Source organism: Watersipora subatra, chromosome 2 (assembly GCF_963576615.1).
Source record: "Watersipora subatra chromosome 2, tzWatSuba1.1, whole genome shotgun sequence".
Lineage (NCBI taxonomy): Eukaryota > Metazoa > Bryozoa > Gymnolaemata > Cheilostomatida > Watersiporidae > Watersipora > Watersipora subatra.
In genome coordinates this window covers 69,450,168-69,475,938 of record NC_088709.1, presented here as the reverse complement: position 1 = coordinate 69,475,938, position 25,771 = coordinate 69,450,168, and the positions used below count along the sequence as shown (strand labels likewise).

Here is a 25,771-nt window from a genome sequence, read left to right as displayed (position 1 = left end):
TCAATAAAAGCTTTGGAGCATACACTGAGGGTGTTTGCTACAAAGTATCATAGCCTGAAAACATTAAAACCTATGCTATAGTAGGAGCCGCGTTCGTGTGTCCCAAGTCTGTTGGAGGTTAGGAAAAGAGGATTGCATCATATGGGATTCAAACTAGCGACATTTAACATAACAGGCCAAACACTCCTACATTGGCCTCCTACCACATCATAATAGTTGCGTGCATACTTATTCACCATGCTTTATGAGCACACTAGATGATCACACACAGCAAGCTAGTCAGCCACTGCACTAGTATTTATAAAAATCTTGATATTCAGCTTTTGCTAATAAATGGCCACGCATGCGCTTATTTACTATTAATGTACCCTACCTGACCCGATTGTCAAACAACGCAAAAACCACTGTATTCTCCTAAAATTGTAAGGGGTATGTGATTAAAATGCAAACACCCCACCTGTAGCCCAATTGCTTACCTGCTAAATTTAAAAATCACCCTTAAAAAGAAATTAGAAACACATATTACCAACCGGCCTGGTTCATGATCTCCCTCAGTTCCCACTCCAGATCTGCCTGCTGTGACTCCAGAGCCTGGTGTTTTGCACTGCAATAAATGAAGACACTCTGTTGCAAGTTCTATCTGGCATTAATCTGAACACAACACTCTGTATACTTTAGACATGCGCATATCTACATACAAATGGAGACCTGGACACACGAGCGCGAAATCAGATGAAAAGCGCTGAGAAATTTGTTCCTACAAGTGTTCTCCTTGCATTTCACCCGAGGTAAACAAATAGTGCTTTATTCTTACTCGTGTTGTAAATCACATTTTCATTGGACAAATCTAGAGTGTGAGGTCATGTTTGTTTTCATGTTGGTGCATGAAACAATCGCAATGTTCGCACACTATTTCACAAATAGGCTCGTATTTTTAATTGCGCTTCGCCCTATTAGCTGAATTGGAACGCAAACAAATACCGTTTTATATTAGCACTATAAAACATCCCCATTACTAACTTCACTACCATGAGTCCTTGAAGGTCAAGGATGCATTTAAAAATATTTACATTTTTTAACCGCACACGAAGAGCAACTGTTGAGGACTGTCCTCAATGAGGATTATTTGGACCAACAAACTAAGTTATAATTTAAGGGTCAGTTGTAACGAAAAAGAATAGACATGGTTATTACCCAGTAGACTTATTAGAGCTGTTAACGAATCCAATAACACCATTTTTAGTATTCAACAAAACAAGTAGGCTACAGCCTACGATCAATAAAGAGCATTTTTAATAATGCATTGTCTACCAGTTATCTATGACGTAGTAAATTACTGTAATTATACAATAGTACAGCGTATTAGACTAGAGTCTAAGACGAGACATGTTTTATTAATCTCATATCTTTATCTCTCATATTACTTTATCTCACAATTAATAATCCAAGTGAACCTTAAGTCTACAAACCAGCCACACAAGATGGTTACATGCCAAAAAGCATCAAACCTCTCCATACCGCTGCCTGAACAAATTAATTTTCAACAAGCAATGCGCAATGCGAGCAAATGCCTAAAGAAGTTTTCAACTTGCAATGTTCGAAGTTACTCCGAACCATGGCAGTTTTATGAGTAAAAGCAAAGAGAAATGGTGAAAATTAAAGAACAGACAAAAACAATAAAAATACATTTGCTAAGTTTATTTACATTTAATCTAGTATAGCTAGAGCAAGTTGCACTACATTAAATCTATTGTAGCTAGAGCAAGTTGCACTACATTTAATCTAGTGTAGCTAGAGCAAGTTGTACTACATTTAATCTAGTGTAGCTAGAGCAAGTTGCACTACATTTAATCTATTGTAGCTGGAGCAAGTTGCACTACATTTAATCTAGTGTAGCTAGAGCAAGTTGCATTACATTTAATCTAGTGTAGCTAGAGCAAGTTGCACTACATTTAATCTATTGTAGCTAGAGCAAGTTGCACTACATTTAATCTAGTGTAGCTAGAGCAAGTTGCACTACATTTAATCTAGTGTAGCTAGAGCAAGTTGCACTACATTTAATCTAGTGTAGCTAGAGCAAGTTGCACTACATTTAATCTATTGTAGTTAGAGCGGGTTGCACTACATTTAATCTATTGTAGTTAGAGCGGGTTGCACTACATTTAATCTAGTGTATCTAGAGCAAGTTGCACTACATTTAATCTATTGTAGCTGGAGCAAGTTGCACTACATTTAATCTAGTGTAGCTAGAGCAAGTTGCACTACATTTAATCTATTGTAGCTAGAGCATGTTGCACTACATTTAATCTAGTGTAGCTAGAGCAAGTTGCACTACATTTAATCTAGTGTAGCTAGAGCAAGTTGCACTACATTTAATCTATTGTAGTTAGAGCGGGTTGCACTACATTTAATCTAGTGTATCTAGAGCAAGTTGCATTACATTTAATCTAGTGTAGCTAGAGCAAGTTGCACTACATTTAATCTATTGTAGCTGGAGCAAGTTGCACTACATTTAATCTAGTGTAGCTAGAGCAAGTTGCACTACATTTAATCTAGTGTAGCTAGAGCAAGTTGCACTACATTTAATCTAGTGTATCTAGAGCGAGTTGCACTACATTTAATCTAGTGTAGCTAGAGCAAGTTGCACTACATTTAATCTAGTGTATCTAGAGCGAGTTGCACTACATTTAATCTAGTGTAGCTAGAGCAAGTTGCACTACATTTAATCTAGTGTAGCTAGAGCAAGTTGCACTACATTTAATCTAGTGTAGCTAGAGCAAGTTGCACTACATTTAATCTAGTGTAGCTAGAGCAAGTTGCACTACATTTAATCTAGTGTAGCTAGAGCAAGTTGCACTACATTTAATCTAGTGTAGCTAGAGCGAGTTGCACTACATTTAATCTAGTGTAGCTAGAGCAAGTTGCACTACATTTAATCTAGTGTAGCTAGAGCAAGTTGCACTACATTTAATCTATTGTAGCTAGAGCAAGTTGCACTACATTTAATCTATCAGCACCCTCCCCCCTAGCTTAAATGTCCATTTGGGTTTTTCAGTGAACATAAAAATTACTTCATGAATTTCATTTTACATATAAATTAACTTTTTGTACCTTTAGCTATTTATGTAGTTTTATATAAATTGCCTGATGTGAAGGGAATTAAACAAGTTTGAGTATTATTTGAATTTTATATGCAAATAATACTCAAACTATATATACAAAAAAAAATATATATATATAAAATATATATATAATATCTGGAATATTTGTTCCCACATCTAATTTCACACCAGTTCACACTTAATTAACTTTCAACAAGTTTTATTGGCACACTCAGTATTTATGCTGTAGAAGCTAGAGTATTTTTCATAGAGTTTCAATGTAATGCTACTTGAAGCCAGCAGAAGATTCTACATCAGGGGTCGGCCACTTTTTCCACTCATAGAGCCATTTGGACTCACTTTCCGCAGGAAAGACCGCAACGGGAGCCACAAAACCCCTTTGATATTTTAAATTAAAAAAATAATAAATACTACAGGTAACTTTTTTGTTTAGCTTTTAATGCTTTTATTCCATGTTTATAACGTAAAAGGAAAAAGTGTGGCGTGTATAATGATTTGTCTGCTGAGAAAACAAAATTACACTTTTGCAAACAATAAAATAATTTTGGCAGTTTTATTGGCGCATAAATTGTTATAAGGTGTACTACCTGTATTAGTGTTGTTGTTTGTCAGTAGTGTTGTTGACGATATTGCAGACCTAAGTGTCTGGCCAGCCTTACTAGATTTCTAATTGTTTAACGCAGCTAGTTGACATAATATCAGAAGGTATCTCTAGCGATCTGGCCCTCCGTGCGAATCCGGTAGTACATTTTTCTGTACTTTTATATTAAAATTAAAGCAGCGTGACGATCATGTGATAAGGTGCTAATAATAATATAACATAAATAATGACCCATAACAAGCGACAATGTTTGATTTATCACCATAATTACAATTTTTAAAATTATATTACAAAATCGAGTGATAAAACTTCTATATTTTTATGTATTACTTGGCATAGGGTAAAAAAAGAAAAAAGTCCAAAGTCAGAGGGAGCCGCACCCAGCCCGAGGTGGAAGAAAGAGATGCATGCGGCTTCGGAGCCGCATGCATCTCTTTCATCCACCTCTTTCATCAACCTCCGGAGCCGCAGGTTGCCGACCCCTGTTCTACACCATAACCATTTGAAGTATAGAAGCCATATTTAATATTTATTTAGGTTACAAAAACAGCTGCAAAAAATATGCAATCAAAGCTTTGGAGTCATCTGAAGATTGTGAAGACTCAGAATATCAGAAACATAGTTACTCCTAGTAATAAGAGATATCTGAGGCCCGACCTTGTAAAATTGTACTGCCGGAGCAGCAGAAATACATTCCTGTCGCTGTTTAAAATCTTTCTTTGCATCCATATTATATAGAAAATAAAAATTTCGCGACAGCGATATTGCTCTGTGAATTTTGATTATAAAGGAAACTACTCGCTTCATTTTGTTGCGATGAAACGTTAACCCAAAATTTATTGTGGCAAAACTTTGAGTAGATCTGTTAACTCTGTGACCAGGAATGAATGTTTTGGCACTAAAGTGAGCCATTCTAAAGGCATATTGGCAGAATGAACAATATATGAGTTATTATAAAAGCTTTCCGTAGCGAAAGATGTTAACACGCAAAGCAGATCTTAGAAGAATGTATATTTTATGTAGAGGCATGATTATATAGTAAGGTTGGTTTATTTTAGGATTCAACTGGGATCAGCTTCTTGATACAGGAAATCTATAACCCAACTGACTAGATAATTGCTTTAACACATTATATGCTGCTATATGAGAGTAAGTTATATCTACTGTATATTCAAGTCTGTCTGTAGTAGTTACCTTACAATTATCAGCAAAACACAAAGATCATTTTTGCTAATATTAAGAAAGTCCACATCCATGATATTTTTATTTCCAATATGATAGTAAGCTGACATCTACACAAGATGGTAATTTTGCACGCGTTGCAGGCATGGTGAATACCGATACTACACCACTGCTGCACAATAGTTAGGATATTTAATAGCTGACCTGCCAACATAACCTTTGAAGCTAACAGAAAAAATTTTTGTGGTCAACTCGTCTTTGAACAATGCCATCACACTACATAGTAACATCCGCCCATCGCGTCACGTAGGCTAAAAACAATAGCTGAAGATATGAACAGGCAATGATGGGAGGTATATAACAATGCCTCATCAAGTACACGCATGTTTATCTAACCTCACTTATAGCGTAATAAAAAAAACATTACACCTACATTATCAAAAAAAGATTGCATTGGCTATTGTTATGGGATATAATTACTATGGTTCTTGAAGGCTTCCTTGTAGAATGTAGACCCTCCTAGTCCTTTCCCTACAATAGCCTAAGCAACAATGCATGCTTAGAGCACACCAACAACCATATCCCTGGCAGTGGAAATAATTTAGAAAATCTTGCACTAGCAATCACTATAAAATTCTAAGCGAGCCGTGTGAATGAAATAAAGCAATTCCTATACTAAAAGCTAGGTATTACGGGTCGATACCACTTAGCTTTTGTTCTATAGCAATAACAGAACATTGATAGATTTACTAATTATTTTGACTACCAAAAATTTGGTTTTTTAATAGTGACTGTGAGCAAAACTGGCACTGCTTGTATTCCTTCTTCTCTCACGGAGCGGCCTACCAGAGGTACGCCCTTTTCGACATGAGACGAATGGCCAGCTTACTGAAGGAGAGTTCTAAAGTTCTTTTATCTCAAAGGTTTGCACCAATCTGACTAAACTCCCAGCGGGTCATTAAACAAGTGTACAATTTGCTAAAACCTCGTAGAGAACCAATAGAGAAGCAGAAGGATTGAGCAGTTGCAATGAGTCAATGGGGGGGGGGGGAGAGTAGGTCAACAATAAGGTCAACTATTACCGCTGCTAGAGACTTCAAACCATAATAATACACATTAATTTATAATAAATATTACTTATTTTGGAAGGAATCCGAATTTATCATAAATAGTAAGTATTTAATAAACGAATAGTAATTGTTGATTAGACACCAATCAACAGTCCATGCATGAATAATGCAGTAAGTAACAGGGTAGACCTAAGTGAAACTTACTATTAGCACTTTTACTTATCCTTATACCTTTTCATATCTTCATATTTGCCTATTAACTTCTACCAGGCATTCTACAGATTCACTTATGATGTAGAGAGCTATTTGCTCAAATTATACATTGTATGCTATATAATTTGTATGTTTAAATTACCGTTAAGTTAATGCTTGACAATACAGCATTAAAAACTAACTTATTATTTGGTTGTCTTTAATTCAATGCATTTGCTGTCTAAATGATATTGATTTATTTACAGTATACACTCACTCTACTTTTATTTCCTGTCTACATATTATTGACTAGAGGTCAGTAAAAATATTTAGTCTCAAAACTCTGTTTAGTCCCTGAGCACCAGCCGTTTTTATGAGAGTTTTTATAAAATTTTATAATATCTTACCAGAAGGTATCAATATTTTTCTACCATTTGCAACTGATTTGATGTTAGAGATAATTTTTGACTGCCAGGATGTTTCAAGATTAAAATCAATAAAACTTGGTAGCGGTTAAAATGCTCAGAAAAAAAATACATGCGAAATGACATCACCGGTTGTTATCATTGCAATAGTTGATATCGGCTACTGCATTCAAGTTACAGCGTTATGCATCTCTATTCTGTCCGTCTTTTTGTAACTATAGATGTCATACTTTCGCACTTTTGCTTGATCTGAGCATTTTAACCATGATCAAGGTTTGTTGATTTTAATCTCGAAACATCTTTGCAGTCAGATCACCTCAAACGTAAAAAACAATCGCAAATGATGGAAAAAAACCGACACTTCCGATAAAATTTACTAAAATTCTGCACAAGTTCATCTTTAAAACGCACGCTATTTGATGGGAAGCTATCTGATTGGAAATAAAAGACATCCAGAATATCATCGGGCTTACTGCTAGTACACTATAGCTGGAAAAGTACATCCACATACTATTCTCTATAGCGTGATAATGTTTGCTCTTTCTACATACTATTATCTATAGCGTGATAATGTTTGCTCTTGTACAGTACCCTATAAATAAGCCTGCTACGGCGACAAAAGGACATTGCATTCATCTGATGTTTTATCCGCCCATCGATCATACACAAGCGTTTCCAAGAATTGCATCCCGCTTATGAGACAATGTTTATAACAAATATGTCTGTTTTGTACATTTTTAGATGTTACGAATCATTGCCGTCTGCGGCTTGACAAAGTACAAAGGAAGTGAAGGTATTTTTTGCTCTTTCATTGTTTATCGACAGGTGAGTGACCAAGATAATGTAAAACAATACATAGTCCATATAACTTGGCACACTGCTCTCTCTCTATTAGACAATCTAACATCTAACTGCCACTCCCAACATAGCTGACTGGCGTGGTGTGCTCAACGCTATTGTTTTAGATTCCAAATGGTAAATAGAGCGAGCAAGTTGACTCCCAGTGAGTCACTCTCAACAGACTCCATGGTCCCTAAACCATTTTAGATTTTCTCAGAAGCGATACCAAGTTGTCACGAACAATTGCTAAATTTTGTTTTACAATAATTCATTTTCAAATGTAGATGTTTCAAATTTTGAAAGATTTTCCAGAAAAGCACAGTGGACCTCCGGGTTACAACATCCCTGCTTTACAGTTTATCGCTTTACGACGTGGAACACAATGTATTTGCGCCTTCTCAATTTTTTCGACATACAACATCAACATAAATGTCTCTTGAAATTCAAGTTTGGCGGTCAGTGTGCAGAATACATAGGAACAACGAAGATGTCGATATGCTATTCGCCGAAATCCCTCCCACAATGCCTGAAAGAGATATGACGCTCACTCTCTCAGTTCAGCATTCTTTGTGTTTCGTAAATGCTTGATATTGCATGAGTGAAACGACGATTAGTGAGAAGCGAATGTGAACATTTATTGGGCATTTTAGGGTTTAATCTATATATATATATATAAATCAGTGTTTGTTTGTTTCTTTGTCTTTTTGTTGGTCGTCTGCAAACACGGGAACTGTTTTAGAAAAGATTACTAACTAGCTTTCGAGGTAAGTTACTCATACTCAGTGGGTAATTATTACATTACTTGTGCAATGCTGGACATTCAGCTCGAATTTACTATAAACTTTAATTCATTAAATGTATATAAATATATAACCATATATATATATATATAACTTTAATTCGTTAGCCTTGGGTCTTAAGATTGATAACGATGTTAAAGGAAAAAGTAAGAATCATAAGCAGATCATAACTACTAACTACACTAAAGTTACTGCAGGCAACTATTATAGTTACACAGGTTAATATACTATTTTGTTACTAATTTTTAATGTAAAAGAACGTATATAAAATTTTGATGTTTTTTTACCAGGGGGTGTTTGCATTAGATAATTACTTTGGGCTTCTATACCTCCCTATACATCATTTTCGCCTTACGATGCCAACACCGCAATGAGCAAATATCGTATGGCGGGGGTCCACTGTATGAATCTTTTTCTATCATTTGAGAATTTGGTTTGTATTTAAAACTTTGTTTATCGCTTTAGGTGATATGAATGCCAGGATGTTTCAAGATTAAAATCGGCAAAACTCAATTGTGGTTAAAATGCACAGAAGAAAAAGATGTGCCAAGACTTATGCGGCAGGATGCGTAATTCAAAGTCAGGAAGCGAGATAGGTGGGTTGTTTGTTGATTTACGGTTTTAAGGCTTTCAGTTTAAACCCAAGTTACGAATATTCATGATTGCAAAGGTTAGAGCTCTGTACATACGGTTGTGTGCAAAATAAAATGAACCCTTTTGTTAAAAACTAAAAAAATTTAATTTACAAAAATGTTACTCATTGTGAATTTAGTCAATAGTCATAAATTATATTTTAAATTAATCCTCATTTTCTCCTTGATTTCAAGTATGTAAACCAAACAGCTGTTCACCTATGCCTCTGAATGATTATGTAGGCTAAATTCTGAACACTTCATTTTTGATGGTTGAACATAACACATGAAGTACACACACAGTTTCCAGTTTTGCAGAATGCATGTATCGCTAGTTTTCAGGTAATGCTTCATGGAAGTAAATGCTCGATAGATCATAGTGGGTGATTTGTAGTAGGAGCGCAGTTGCAGTAGCAGTAAATATTTACTATACATTAGAAAGTTGTAATGCACTGCAAAATTATTGCGTACTGCACTGCAATGACGCAGTGCAATTCTAACGTGTCACAACCCTGGAGATTGCTGTATTTTTACTGCATGTATAAAGCTTAAGCGTGAACTTCCATTGTAATCATGCAGGGATCTCATTCTATTATTTCTTTCAGCTACTGCAAATCTAGTCTTGCACATTGAAAAGAAAAAATAACTTCAAGGAAAGACAAACACGGCTAAAGGCTGATTCACAATGTATAGCTGTATGTCGGGATTGTCCCCTCGGCAATTATTCGTCAACTATGTGCACCGCACCGTAAACCGATGATATTCCAAGGCAACGTCGATATGTCGAGAAACATTGCAGCTGTCAAACCTTTCGTGAACTTTGCAGAGCATCCACGAACGTCTGTGCAATGTGTACTATTTCGATGATGGTGAGTGGCCATCACGGATTGCTTGATCTATATTTCCCTCGGTGATAGTTGCTGCGGGACTAGTATTCTCAGTGACCGTGTTGTGTAATGAGAACTCTGTCTGAAGATTATTCGCCGATGTAAATGCGGATATGTTTGCGAATTAAAAATATACTTCAAGTTATTAACTGTAAATTCATGAAAACGGCAATTAAACAATAAATAAACAAATGAAATAAATAAAAACAGATGATAGTGAGAGAGAAAGCAGTTTAAGCAGGCGTTCTATGAGCTCTTCTTGATCAAAAAGCTGATAATGAGACCGATAACACATGAGACAATGTAAATGTTACAGAGGGATGAAGCAAGAGGCTCCGTAATGTCATGCATTACCTGCCTTCAGATTCATTAAACTATCGCTGAAAGTATTCTCCGTTAAAACAGCCAGGTGTGCACAGTTCACACATATTTAGCATGCCTAGTTGTACTATAACACAACCTATTGATCTCATGCTATGCATATATGGGCAGACAACCCTCTAGTTACGGTGTTGGCTCATAACTCTGTACAATGTAACTAACTATTGCTTTTTTAAATTTATCTTTTATAAAGAATAAATTATTTTTATATTATTGGAGGCATATTTGCTTGGTTATTTTGAAAACATGAAATCAGCCATCAAGCGCAAAAATGCAAGGTACTCTTTGGTAACAATGCGAGCAACGATTGTTGTAATGAAATGCGTTTTAAGATAGTGCAAGGAAGAACGACTCTGAAACTTGCCAGACTATGAGTTAGCTAAAATAGGCGCAATTCATATATAAAAAGGATGAATCCATATCGAATAGCCCTCTGCCAACTGCAATGATACCCCAAACTCGGAGACACATACATAATTAACCAGCTAACATAGTCTGAGAACAGAGCATTGAATGACAAAGTAATTGCCCTTTATTACAGGTGTAACATAGCCTACATCTAATATTAGCTTCCCTGCTGTATGCTTTTGTAATGATACTCCATTGTAATCCTGACCACACCCTTGATACTTAGCTTCCTGTTTCACGTTTCTCCCATGATACCTGGCTGCAGTAAGAATATTACACAACAGGAAACCGAGCCAGTTTCTCTTTATTCCTAAGGTATGCGTCAGTTAGAGATTATTGGCGTTTAAAAAAGTTCCCAGCCGGAAAAAATTTTACAAGATATTTTCAGATTTATAAAAAATATTTCCGGAACAATCTATAATTTTAATATAGAAGTCAAACAAGTCAGTCCATCTGTAGGATGACGTGTGGGCGTAGCTTTTACTGGTTAACTGGCCAATATTCTGCCCTTCGCTCTCCCAGGATGTTATGATAACAACACATTTAGCTTTACAGGATGTTTCCTAACGGCGGCCTAGGCACAAGGGGCATTCAATTTATGTTATGGAAGGCTTACAACATAATCAAACGCGCCTTCAATGATCCTACGTCTAAGACCTTGTTTGAGAATGAGGAGACAATTCAAAAAGGAAGTCTGAAAATTGCGCTCAAAGACGAGACTATCAAATCGCTGCGATAAGCTTGTCGGAGTTTTCATCAGCTCATAAAAATGATTTAGCAAAGTAAAAACACGTCTCTTGTCATAATCAGTTAAAACTAAATGAAATTAATTTAAAATATAAGTGGTACGGAGTTGAGTTCCCTTGTTCCAAGGGAATACCATTAAACTTGCTAGAATTCTATATTATCTTGTAAATCAATGTGTGATTTAGTCACAATTTACCATAAAGAAATACAGTGATTTCTCCCTACTTTGTGGTTCTCTTTTTGCAAGTTCAGTGCTTCACAGGGTAAAGAATAATCATTAAAACATTTAAAATTAAAAAAATAAATAAAATATAAATCTCTCTCATATTCTTGTCCAATGAGATCCCTCCTTACTGTGAAGCAGTAGTGGCTGCTCGCTATTTTCCTGTTACATTTGTAAAATGTAAAAGTGCTTGTGATGCCTTTTATTATGACTCGTAAACACCCTTGATCATATAAACAACCTGTTTGTAAACTAAACGTTTACAATTAATGAAAAAGTGCCTTTACAAAGCTTCTGGCTCACCCATTTTAACTTGCTGTGAGGCGCCGGTCCCAATTACATCAGCCAAACATGCGTAAAACCCCATACTCATGTACCCTACACAACATGAACTCTCCAATATGCCATTTCATCTTACGCAAACCTTTATACCCTATATACTATCAAGACTGCAGAGATGTCAAACTCAATTGTACAAGGGTCAAAATTCAAAACACAATCTAGGTCATGGGGCCGAACAGGATAAACATTTATTGAACACACTAAAACTTAATGTTTTTTGGAACATAAATATGGATAAAAACAGACAGGAATATCATTATGAAACAAACTTCAGGGTAAATTGACACGATAAGTTTGCAGCAAGGCAGCTGAAGCATTGCATTATGGGATTTGTAGTTCTGAGCAGTATTATGCCATCAGTGCTCCATATCGATGGGTCTCGAATAACAATAAAAATAATATCATGAATAATAATGAATAATAATAATTGAATAATAATAATAATTGAATAATAATGAAAATGTAAAATGATCTTGCGGGCCAGATCTTATTACGAGGCGGGCCAAATCTGATTACAGGGTGGGCCGGATGTGGCCCGCGGGTTTTGAGTTTGACACATGTGATCAAGAGCATAGCAATGAATTGTGTGACTCCTACTGCCTGATACAGTGAACAGGATAAGAAAACTCCTGTATAAATTGAAATAAGTTGAAATAACGTAAATAATCCATTCCAGGAATGTTTACGTAATAGGGAACTTACATTATAAGAACTGTTAAATACATGTAAATTGTCTAATCCGGTCCAAGAACTTTCCAAACTTACCCTTTCGGCCATGCAAAAAGGAGAAACTTTACTGAACTCTTTCAATTTGTACCGTAACTGCAGAATTATTGGTTTGCATTAACAACTTTTCTCCTTTTTATGATCAATCTCACTGGTTTTATAGACCATTGCAGTAAATTTACACCGAGTTGATAGGGACTGCACATTTTCGACATCCATACACAATGATTTACTTATTTTTCTAAACAGCAAAGTCTATTCTGCAAAGAAAAGCTTCATAACAAATATTTTGTATGTCTACAATAAGGCCAAACCATAAAATCTTTTTACTATAAAAAGCAGTTCTACCTGTTCATTGTCTATCACTATCCAAGGGTCAAGCTTAGAATAAAGACTCCAACTCGTGACATTATGACCGGTAGACCGATGCTGTAACACCTGCACCAATCAAGCGCCTTTGTATTTATCAACAATTGCGCAACTATTTTATTCGCCTGTTTCTCGAAACATTTAACAATCTATTACGAAGAATTAGAATGTCGTGAAAGTTATATATAATAGATATAATGCTAAACTCACGGCCTTTTTCCTTTCGTAAGTGCGGCGAAATAAACTAACATTCAAATTGGTTTTGAAAACTCGCCCGACTTGACACTTTACGTTATATGGAATTTTTACGTAATCGGAAGCAAAAACTTCACCTAAATTTTTTACGTTATCTGCATTTTACGTTATAGGATGTATACTTTATAGGATGTATACTTTATAGGATGTATACTTTATAGGATGTATACTTTATAGGATGTATACTTTATAGGATGTATACTTTATAGAATGTATACTTTATAGGATGTATACTTTATAGGATGTATACTTTACAGGATGTATACTTTATAGGATGTATACTTTATAGGATGTATACTTTATAGGATGTATACTTTATAGAATGTATACTTTATAGGATGTATACTTTATAGGATGTATACTTTACAGGATGTATACTTTATAGGATGTATACTTTATAGGATGTATACTTTACAGGATGTATACTTTATAGGATGTATACTTTATAAGAGTTATTATGTTATAGGAGCGTCTACTGTATTCATGAAAGGGAAAGTGACTTACATGAAGACGAGTTCTGCCTCACGCCGCACTAAGTGATTCTTTTCATTGACCGTCTCTAACCACCTAGAGATAAGCTCATCATCATCATCAGCGTTGCTGACTGAATGTTTATCCATGGCCTCATCAGCTGAAAAACAGGAGTTGTCTTACTAATCTTTCATATGTAAGTGGGTAGACATCTTTGAAATAATCTGGTATGTTCTATGGATGGGTAAAAATTGTGGGCTTGTGACACCAAGCTGCTTTAGAACCAACGCATTTAAACCAGGTTTTCATGGAGTTGGTGAGGTAAAAAGCTTATACCAGCCGATGAGGCTTTATTTAAGATAAATCTAAAGTTTTGTGATATCACATGATCAGATTATTTGCAATATGTTAACTTAATTCATCAAAAGCTTCCTCCATCATTGTTATTATTTCTTGTTATTATTTATATATTTATATCATTTATAGTTCTTGTACTTATTTTGCTACTTTTGGCTATTTAATGGTAACTAATGTTAATATTCATTGCCTTCACTTATAGATGCTATTTATTTTTAATATTTATTGACTATTTTTTGCCATTTACTGTTATTTAATGTTAATATTTATTGTTTATATTATTTGCCACTGTTGTTGAACTGCTGCTAAGAACAACTAATTATGTATTATGTAAGTCAGGTAGGTGCCAATAAAATCTATAGAGTAAATCAGTTACAATAGCTACCAGTCCTGATGGCCTTTTCCAACCTCCTTCCCTCTTCCTCTAGATGTCGCTGTTTGTCTTCTATTGCAGCGAGCTCCTTGGCAAGCTCTTCAGGCCCAACACCATAGTTTGTTGGAGGCTAAAACCATACACAAACGTTCATACAAACTTCACCAGTTGTTTAAACATTTTTTCCATGTAAAGATGATATCACGCAATATATTTGACGGAAGAGGACAATTCATGCCTTTTGTGTGTGTAAAAGCAAGAGCACCACACATGAGCATGTTAGACTGAAGAAGGGGTTAGTTTTGGGTAAGCCTCAAAAGTGACTGATTCTACATAAGCTAAGACATTTACTAAACAAGCAACAAGCGGCAGCATGGTGTTACGCTGACACAAAACCTGCTACCAATCGCACACTCGGGAAACACACGCATGCACAATATAACAAACCTTGGCTCGCCGACGAGACTTGATCCATACCCGGGAGAAAGTCAGGGCACTAAAACTCAATTAATCTAGAAAGCAAAATGCTAAATTCTTGAGTTGTCTGCCCAATTGATTGATGGAATAACTCCAGGTTGGAATAAACAAAGTAATGTATTATTTTTGAGTACGTATTACATTTGTATAATAAAAAGCAGCTTGTAATGAGTTTAAAACAATATAAACTTGACTAGAGTATTGACTTAGCATCCGAGTAATAAATAATCATAATTTTACCCGATAAAACATAAAAACATTACTAAAACTGCGTAAAAATGGAAGTTCAGAAGTCAATGAGAAGCGAGGATAAACAAAGATCCCTATGAACCTGCTGACGAATACGAGGATTGAATGCAATGTCCCATATAGCAAGAGAGTCACATATTAGCAGCCCAAGCATTTCTCATGTTGCGGTTAATATTACCAGAGTCGAGACAGCCACAGAATTAAACTGATAGCTGAAAAACTGGACAAATCTGAATAAAAGAAGAACAACAAACAGCCAATTAGGTTAAAGGTTAGAGAAAGGGAGAGGAAATGGTTATTTTAATTACAATAACAAAAGATTTCTAAAGATCAAATATAGGTCAAAGGTCATACATGCTCATAAATTAAAGAAACATTGAGATCAAAAATCGTTAGACTTTATCCAAAACATGAAAACATCAGCTAGGAGTCGTTTGAATCTTTTTTGTTTTAACGAAAATCAAAGCTTCGTGAGTTTCTCTGTTTAAAATACCAACAAACACAGCAGACAACTTATATGTCAAATAGCACTTGGAATAACAGTTGCTTGTTTAAAAACTGTGATTATGTGTGTGTGTGTGTGATGACTGCAGGGGAGAGTAAGACATTTGGGTGATTAGAATGAAATACAATAAAATGCTAACAATGAGAACTAATAGGTTTCAACAGCATGTGAAATCACTAAAAATAGTAGTAAATAATACCATTCGCCGAAGCTAATCATGGTAGGAGGTCTACATGTATGAGAAAAGCAGCAGCCCGTAGGGTGGGGTAACTCCTACTCAAGCCTAACTGCCATGCTAGCACGGTCCTATACTATCATTTCATGCAGTTGCTGTGCAACTAGTGGAAGGATTGATGAAAAGAGTGCAAGGACTATTAAACAAGCAACTTCTGAAAAAAAATCTAATGCAACAGTGTGGCGAGGGTGTAATAAGGCATCAGGGTAGTACAATTATAACGATTCAAATATATTTGTTTCTACCAATTCACGCTACAGAAGCTGGCACTCAAGAGACACGCGAAAGGCATAAATGTCCTCACACTGCAAGCTACACTCAGCCATCACCTGAGACAATACGCAGCACTCAAAAGGCTTAGTATTTCCAGCGAGGCGACTGCGACCTTTTCACAGCCTTGACACTAATACACGACATACAGGAAAGAATGCTAGGTTTATGCTTACGTACCCGACGCTTAGGAGGCATGGGCCGTGGTGGGGCTGGTCGGTGTTTGCGTTTTTGTGATTCAATAGAAACACCCTCATCGTCAGAAATGTCATGGAATTTAGATTCATCTTGCTCTATGAATTTGTCAGTAGGAGTTGTCTCATTTATAGTTTGTTTAGATTCCTGTAGCGTCACTGTAGTATTTTCCTTATCATCTGATATGACTGGAGTTTGTTCCTCAGATAGTCGATTCTGGAGCGAAGGCGGGGTCGGTGGTGGCGGAGCTAGCTTCTTCTTAGGAGTTATCTTCCTATCACTAGTATCTGGTAATATAATCTTATTATGCCTGTTGGTACGAGTCGTTTTGGGTTGCTCTATGAACAAGTCAGAGTCTGGTGTTATTTTCCGTTTGCTAACCTCCTCCTTAGGCTCATCATCATCGTCATCACTAACTTCAAAAGGGTTTCCTGGCATTAGTTTGACCTTGTGCTTAGTTGGCAGCTCTACTGGAGTAGTGTCCTCTTCCTCCTCAAAAGGGTTTGCTGGAGAGGAATCCTCCGCAAAAGGATTGAGAGCAGCCTCATAACCATCGCTGACTTTCTCAGAGTTGTTCTGATTCGTTGTGGAGACTTCTGGCATAACATCTTCGTCATCTTCTCCGAATGGATTGTTTTCTACAAAAGCAAGAAACTGTCATAATACCACCTGATTATGCAACGATTGCTTCTAGAAATTACCTTGCAATTTTTATACGAGTCAAGTAACAAGGAAGAACAACAAAACAAATCATAACTTCAGATGGAACCAACAAAGTTTACTACTGCCAATCTGAATGCAAGAAATTTGGCTAGGAACAGGACAACAACTATGGGCAGGCATATAGCATTAAAAGTGACGAAAACGCTAGTGTTTAGGGTTAACTTCTGCGCTGTACCCCGTCAATCTTAGCGTTGCTATGGCAATGAACACAACAATCCAGTGCAGCAACAATGACGGGTCTTTAATTTTAACAGATGAAATATTATCAAACGAGAGATTCTACCATTTGCCAAACAAAGGGTGTCAAGTTCTAGAAAAATGTGCAAAGGCAATGCAGTGGACATACTCACAAGGCCATGGTTAATTAGAGGGGATCAGAGGCCGTCTGTAAGCAAAGAACATTTTAACCATGCTAGTACGTAGCTATTGGCACTATGAGATACACTGTATAAATGCCAACCGTTACCTGTGGTTCAAAATATTGCTACAATTTAGTTGGATAGCCTTGTGACAAAACCAAAGCCATGGCCAAATGATTGAGTGATATCAAATTCTTATTCTCCACTGTTCTATGGAGCCAGTCATAATCGTGTGTTTGCATTTATTTTCACTATTTTTATGATGTATTTTCTCTCTTATGAAGAAAGCACTACCCTTTCACTCAATGACCACAGTCACAAAAAGGAATTTAAAATATTTTACGCGGTAAAAGGGTTCCAAGACTTTCATAATGAGTTAGCTTTAGCGGAAAATGTTATAACTAATTATAAAATTAATTAATTATAAAACGTTATAATGTTCATTTGATTGTTTCAAAAGTTGGCTCTAATTCAAATGAATGTGAGAACAAATTGTGGTCTGCTCACTAAAAACCGAAACTGAACAATTCTTAGAATATAGAATTGTGGAATACGCAGCTGTTTAATTTTTGTTTAGAAAAAGAGAAGGCAACTTCTAATTTAAAGCATTAAGGACACTTATTTGTGATATATTTGTGATTTTTGCACCGCACTATTACCTAAATTTACTAAAAACGTGTTTACCAAACCAGAGCTGGAGAGGTCACAGTGTTCCTTAATTTCCAAATTTGACAACAGACAAGCCCAGTTATTCAGTATTTTATTTAGACATTGAAGAAGGATGATTTACGCACAAGCACATTTCTTGGACTCGCGCATTTGTAACGGACATGATTTAATAGCAAACCGCACTCTAGTAATATATTTTTTATGAGAGCGAGAGACTGCTGGACAGCACAAAGGACATTGAGCAAGAAAATATAGGCTATTTATTGCACCTACTATGATGACAGAATCATGACCTTCCAACCCTACAACTCATCTCCTTACTGATGAAAGCATTTCAGTCTGTAGAACATAAGCATCAAAGAATTAAAAGCCATCAGCAGGCCATAAATATTGCTAATTATTGCTTATTCATTTCCTTTCAGAAAGCATATTTCAAAGTTTTTTTTAATAATAACGATACAACAATGGTACATCCATACCTCTATATGCGAGTTTAAGTTGTTCCTGAAACTGCTTTGTATGTTAAAACCATCTTACGTCAGATTAAATACTCCCATATAAATGCACTGTAATTTATTTAATTTGTTCCTATGTTGCCATAACTCCTCAACAAATACTAAAAATAATTACATACAACAAATATAAAAAAATGCAAAACAGAAATGAATGAAAAAGCAATTCATAGAAGTGGTTTATAATGTTACTTTACCTTGGAGACATTTAAATAAAAACATAGGCTTGGAATTATGAAGGGTTATAGGTAGAGGTAGTTATAGAAAGACTCAGAGTAACCTAATCCTCTTTATATTAACTGAACGCAACTCAAATGAACTTACCTTACATATTTTAATGTTATACGTTTATTTGTTTTAATTTTCACCTTTCCCACTTCACTTTTGCTTACGAAGCTGCAAGGCTTCAGCAAGTTCGTATCTTGTAGATAAATTAGGTGTAAAGTCATATATTTGACCATCTTAACATTGCACGTTAGATAATTTGGATGTTGGATAATTTGTATGTTGGATAATTTGTATGTTGGATAATTTGCATGCTGAATAATTTGTATGTTGGATAATTTGTATGTTGGATAATTTGTATGTTGAATAATTTGTATGTTGAATAATTTGTATGTTGAATAATTTGTATGTTGGATAATTTGTATGTTGAATAATTTATATGTCAGATGTTTGTATGTTGGATAATTTGTATGTTGGACAAATTGGATGTAGGGGGTGATCGTTAGTGGAGGTTTGCTTGTATTTGCAGTAATCTCTCACCACTTAACACAGTTCAGCTTTTCCGGTTTCAGTACTTTGCGAGGTAAAAATATTCATTATAAATTAAAAATGAAAATAAATTTAAAAAAAAACTAAAATACATCTCTCTTATACTCCGGCCAAGTAAGATCTCTCCATGAGCATTATTGTTATATGGTACGTATTAATATACTTACCTATAAAATGTATTACAATTCTCCTTGCTATGTTACAAAGCCTCTTTACAATGCAAATGTGCAGAATGACCTTTTTAATAACTATCTCTAGAAGTACAATGATCAAGATACCACCTCAATTAAGTTCAAAAACACTGCTTAAGCTGCCAGAGTGAGATAATCTGCTGTTACCTGTGGGATAAGCATCCGTATAGAACGTTGAGTGTGGTTTTTCAGTTTTTTCTTTTTTTCCCTTCCTCTTTGCCGACCAATTAACGAGACTTTCCTGCCAGTCGCCAAGCTCTTTCGATAAGGCTGGCTGCCGTGCAGGTTTAGGAGGAGGTTCTGTGACCGTTTTGTGCTCTTTGTCCATGTAGAAATGAGACTTACTGGCTGAACCTAGCAACAATGATAATCTTGGTTGGAATGACATGACTCACATTTCTCACGCACGATTGCAAAACACTATCAAGGCAGCAATTAATGATGCCAACTAGAAAGTTTATTCCGATTTACGTATTGACAAAATTGTACCAACTCTTTTAAAATAGTTAATATCTACTTATGCCATAACAGGCAGATTATTTTAGATCAAATTGGTAGATCACAACAAAAGTTATGAGAGCAGCAAACTTTGCATCAAAGTCAGTCCCTCAAGCTTTTTGAGAGGGTGACAAGTATGGAAGATCTTTTAAAAATTGATTTTTCAGACTTGAGTCCTTGAACTAAAAACTTGAACCAACAAGGGTAAGAAAACATTTTTCAAGTGTACTTACACCTAAAGCCGTACTACAGGCTGATTTACACTATATCGCAGTACGTCGGCGTTAATCTCCCATACATTGGTGCTCGTCTGTTCACACCATCACAAATCCATCAGCATTTACACAGGTGAATAGTCCACCACATAGTGTTCTCATTTTACAATTCGGTCACTAAAATGATGAAAATCTAGTGCCGCAGCAACTATCATGAGAGGAAAAACAGATTAAGGAAGCCCCGACAGCCAATCGCCGTATCCAAAGTGGTGCACATTATGAAGACTGTCGCGGATGCGAGAATATCGAAAAAGTTTGAGAGCTTCAATGTTTACTGACATATGTGCATTGTCTCAGCGATGTCATCAGTTTGCGAAGTCGGCAAATAATCGCCAAGAGGATAACCCTGAGATACGGCGATAGAGTGTGAACCTGCCTTTAATGATTTGCTCACATAACGTTAAAGTTAAAACTGTTATGAATTTATTGTCTGCAAGACGCAGGAAATAACCTTACAGGTACAAGTAGCTGATGACCAAAAACCATCAAAGGCCAGACAAGAAACAAGGTGGATAAAACACTTAATTCCATCCAACTTGGGAGACTTTCAGTTCTAATATGATATGATTATGCGGTTTCTCTAACAAGATTCATGTATAAGCACAAGCATATTCTAGTCATAAAACAAAATGTATTTTATTAACTCATACTGACTATGTCCTATAATTGGGTTGAATCTGCATCTCTTTAATACCATATAATGTGTAAATCTGGATAGAGAAAAATAATAAAAAATAGAGGAAAGGTTTCTCATTTTTGTAAAAGCATTTTAGTACTTTTCTCCTTAAAGAACATGTTTATGAGTTGAAGCCATTACCTAGCAACGAAAGCCATTAAAGCTCTGAGAAGGCAACCATAAATCTGTCCAGAATGTAAAAATATTCATGAAGTTAGGCGTGTAATAATAGCTTACTTGTATGGTTATGGACCATTGAATTCGATTTTAAATTTATAAAAATAAATCAAACACCAGATAATGCTAGATATTTCTCTGCTTCGCTCTGCCATTGTTATTATTGGTAAGTGCCGGTGTGCGACGCCCACCACATACACTGCAAGTACCAAAGAGGCTGAGTACAGCTAACGACATGGAATGAACAGACAGAGAGAAACCTGATGGAAAGGAATGCCATAAATCAGATTTGTAAGCCTAGAAATTATGGCTAGTGTCTCTAACAGGTAAGAGTATCGCAGTGTGTTTGTTATCATTTATCATTCACGAGTATCAGCTGTCATGGGCACCCATCAGATGCTTATTATCAGAAGATTTCAGCCTAACGGTACCTTCAACACCTCTTGAAGCAACTTATACACGATATAATATAAACAGAAGCCAACATGATAACTTGGCTTGCAAACAGATAGGCTCATACATATGCAGAATTTGTTAGTTTTCACAGCTCCTTTATTGTACATTTAATGTTTATTAAATCCAGTCCCACCTGCTGCATTAGTTCGAGGCCTGGCTGGGGGAGTCGTAGAACGCTCTTTATCAGTAGAAACTTGGGACTTTTGATTTGACATCTTGTGTGATGGCGTCTCAATTTTACCTTCTGCAACTTTGACCTTACTGACACTGCTGGTAGACTCAGATTCAAGTTTTTTCGGTTGTGAATTGTCAATATTGTGTGCCACTTGTTGTGATAACTCGATTTCTGGAGATAGGACCTGTGAGTGAGTGTCAGCATTCTTATTCTGTCTCTTAGATGCAGCCGGTGACCGGGGAGGACGGACAGGTTTTGGCTTACCTAGTAGTACAGTACAACAGCCAGTAAGGAAAAAATCACAACACAAAGACAACAGAATCCAGGAACCACATGTCACAAACGAAAGTAAATAATATAAAAACAACAAATGGTAATGGTGGGAGAACAAAAAAGCTGTGGTTAGGAAAGCGCAGGTAGCATAATAAAATTATAGAGTTATGATGAAGCAATCAGCAGGCCTAGAGTTATTAAAGCTACTTTAGTTATTGCTGTGTATGTTAGTAGAAAAATGTAACTGATCTTTGCTGCAATTACCATCAGCAATAAAGTTAGAGTTTCAGACAAATAGCTATTACAAGATGCATCAGCAAAGCATCTAACAAGGAAGACAAACAGACACCACATTGCTTTCTCTCAGACCACCCACTTAGTAAGTGGCACTTACAATCCTTGATTTTCAAGTATTCCACTGAGTCATGTCTCTCCGCAACATCTGAGTCAACTTTTGTAGCCACAACATGTTTAGTAGCTATGCTATCATCCTGTTCAGCTGTATTATAGGATGATTCTATGTCAAATTTAGTCATCACGGTATGTCTAGCAGCCTCACTATCATTCTCTTCAGCCATCTTATAAAATGAAGGATTGACAGCTTCTTTGATACCAGAGCTCATCTCATCATCAGTGGATTTAGTCAAATCCCCACTTATAAAACCAGGTTCCTTAGTCATTTCAATGGATACATCAGCTGTAGGGGATGAAGCAGATTCTTCAAATGCTGACAACTGATTACTGCAGTTTTCTTGCTGTGTGACAACTTCAGAAGACATTGGGATTACATTTTGTTCAGGTTCAGAGAACTTTTTACTCTCAAAAACGTCTTGTTCCTCTCTTACAGTATCTATCATGTTTTTTGAGTAGCCATATGTAAGACTGGGATTGCTGACAGCTACACCACCGGAGACTACATGACTGGTAAGAGTATCTAAACTAGACCCGGGTGCCATGTTAACTTGAATGACTGGTTCTGATGCAAATGTATCAAAAGGTACAATAGCTTTTATGCCGCTGCCATATTTTTCAGTTGAAACAACCAAATCCATAGTAGGCTGAGAAGCTGAATAACTGGGCTCAGTTGCTGTTTCAATAGTTTTAGGTGATATTTGCAGAGACTCTTGTGAGGTTTCAAAATACTCAGGTGTTTCCGAAAGCTGAAGAACGGATTGTGGAGCTGGCACAGAAAATGCAGGTACAGTTTCACAGCATTTAGATACTGTTTTGGAAATTTCAGTAAATATTTGTGTAGATTCAGAAATTGTCTCAGCGGCCAAGGGAGATGTTTGGTTGGAGTTGGGGACCATTTCAGTAAATTCAGGAGATGCCTGAGTAAGTTCAGGAAATTGCTCACCATATGTGGGTACAGGTTTGAAAGACTCAGGCACTGTTTCATTTTCATTAAATTTAGTGACACTTTCAAAAGCTTCATGTGCCGTTTTAGCTGATATAGCTGCAGAACCAGTCAATGAAGGTAGTGCTTCAGTGAACCTAGGCACTGCTTCAGTGGATTCTGGTGCAATCTCAGTAGGTTCAAAAAGAGCTTCTGGAACTGAGTCAGTGATTTTAGGTGCGGTGTTGGTGGGTTCAGGTGATGTCTCAGTGGATTTAGGGACATTGTTGATGGGTTCAGGTGATGTCTCTGTGGATTTAGGGGCAGTGTTGGTGGGTTCAGATGATGTCTCTGTGGATTTAGGGAAATTGCTGGTGGGTTCAGGTGATGTCTCTGTGGATTTAGGGGCATTGTTGGTGGGTTCAAGTGATGCCTCAGTAGATCTAGGGACAGTGTTGGTGGGTTCAGGTGATGTCTCAGCAAACTTTAAGGCAATTTCAGTGAATCTAGGTGGTGTCAAATTGAATGCCAGCGAATCTTCAGATAATTTATTTGTAGTTTTGGCGGGCTCGGGAAATGTTTCAGTCGGTTCAGGGCCAGTTTCGGCGGGTTCAGATGATGCATCTGAAGACAGAATGTCAGCACCTGTAACTTGGTACAGAGATATTTGTATTTCAGATTGTTCTAGCCTACATGTCAGAAAAATCTCTTAAATGATTCAACAGCTGAAGTGCTCATGGAAACCGAAAGTAGAGTAGCAAAGCAAAGGGCAAGGACCAAATCAAAGTGCAGAACGCGAAGTGTCAAAACTAAGCTATTGACAGATGTGTGTGGTTGCAGTAAAGGTGCTTGCAGGCAAGATGAGTTGACAAACAGAGCAAAGTGAGATGTGCATGTGGTATGCCGACAAAAGTGCGAAAAACTAGTAAAATTTAAGTAAAGCTCAACTTAAACTGTTTTATGCAGGCATCATAAAATCTAAATATCAAATGGCGGAAACAAGTCTGTCATTCGAGAAGCCAAACAGATTTAGGAGAAGTAAACACTATGACAAACAGCAAATTTGACTGCATTAGACACACAAGAATGTAAGTAATCACTCATCGCAATGAATTTTGAATTTTAGTTTTTTGATTTGAATTTGATTTTTCAAAATGAGAAATATAACTGAGTTATGAAATGCTCAAATAAATTTCATGGCAGCAGGTAATAACGAGTTATAAAAAATATCTAGAAAATTTCAAACTAGTGTTAAAGGATGAAGGCAAAACAGAAATATGAAAAAGATCAGAGGGATCACACAAAAGCAAACTGTTCAGTGTAATGACACAGAGCAGGACTGAGACTTGTTCCTACTTACTTGCGACATCAAGAAAGTTGGATGTGAGGCCTGTGTGAGAACTGGATGCTCCATCTGCTGCACCAGCTGACTGTTTACTATGACTAGTTACATCTTTGCTAGGACTATCACTCGCAGGACGTGCTTTCATGTTATGGGATCGTTTAGGCCTAATTGGTGCTGAACTTGGTGCTGCACTGGGTACTGCGGGAGCGGCGGTTTCTGTCGAAGATTTGCCTGTAAATCACTAGTCTGTTATCAGCTTAAATTACTTCAGGTTAGTAATAGAACATATTCTACATATGTGTTTAGCTCTATTTGGGTAGAATGCTGACCACTTGCATAAGATGTCTGGAAGCATATCCAGAAAGCATGAACGAATGTGAAGCTTCATTTCAAATAAGTACATCGATTATAAAAACATTACGAATTTCAATAACTAGCATACATGGTTCTAGCTTTGTTTTGTACAGAAGAGATGGCAGATGACTGCAATAAATGAATAGCTAGCTTGACTCTACCAGGTCTTCCGAGAAAAAAACATTCCATTAATGACACACTTCTGGAGATTTAGAAAATTTGCGAATTTTGTAAGATTAGTAATAGTTACACATTTTGACCTATTCTCAAAAAGTGACCGAATCATAAACATTCTTGCTTAAAATATCTACTATACTATGAGACGTATTCAGAAATTCTGTGAGAGAGTCAGAAGTAACAGTGACAAGAACATGGAATTCTACAACAAAGTATTTAAAAACGAACCTCTACCAGTAACAATGTGCCACTGTAGTGTAATAAATAATGAACAAAGGGGTGGTCACCTGACAACAGAAGCACTTTTTTGTCATCCGGTCAAAGATGAGCCACTGCAACTGAAAATGAGAAGCTCAAAACCGAATAACATAATTAAAATTCAACTTGATTTTGGCAGGCACAACCAAACCCTCAGTTTAATTAGATAATATATCAGTGAATTAATTTTTCACTTTCAGTTTTTAATC

The 25,771-nt window shown here is 36.3% G+C and overlaps 1 protein-coding gene across 6 annotated transcripts in view; it reads right to left on the bottom strand.

Annotated features, from left to right (window-relative positions):
* LOC137387287 (protein-methionine sulfoxide oxidase mical3a-like) overlaps positions 1-25,771 on the bottom strand; it is an 81,276-nt gene that overhangs the window by 39,073 nt on the left and 16,432 nt on the right. For 4 of the 6 annotated variants that reach the window (XM_068073640.1, XM_068073644.1, XM_068073643.1 and 1 more), the window contains exons 7-14: positions 24,789-25,004; positions 22,487-24,052; positions 21,778-22,083; positions 19,710-19,916; positions 16,320-16,972; positions 14,416-14,533; positions 13,707-13,833; positions 531-604 (exon numbers count right to left, since the gene is read on the bottom strand). In XM_068073640.1, coding sequence (XP_067929741.1) covers positions 531-604; positions 13,707-13,833; positions 14,416-14,533; positions 16,320-16,972; positions 19,710-19,916; positions 21,778-22,083; positions 22,487-24,052; positions 24,789-25,004 — 3,267 coding nt within the window. Of the gene's footprint in view, positions 1-530; positions 605-13,706; positions 13,834-14,415; positions 14,534-14,978; positions 15,360-16,319; positions 16,973-19,709; positions 19,917-21,777; positions 22,084-22,486; positions 24,053-24,788; positions 25,005-25,771 lie in introns of those variants that run through there. The other 2 variants (XM_068073642.1, XM_068073646.1) reach the window with 2 other exon arrangements.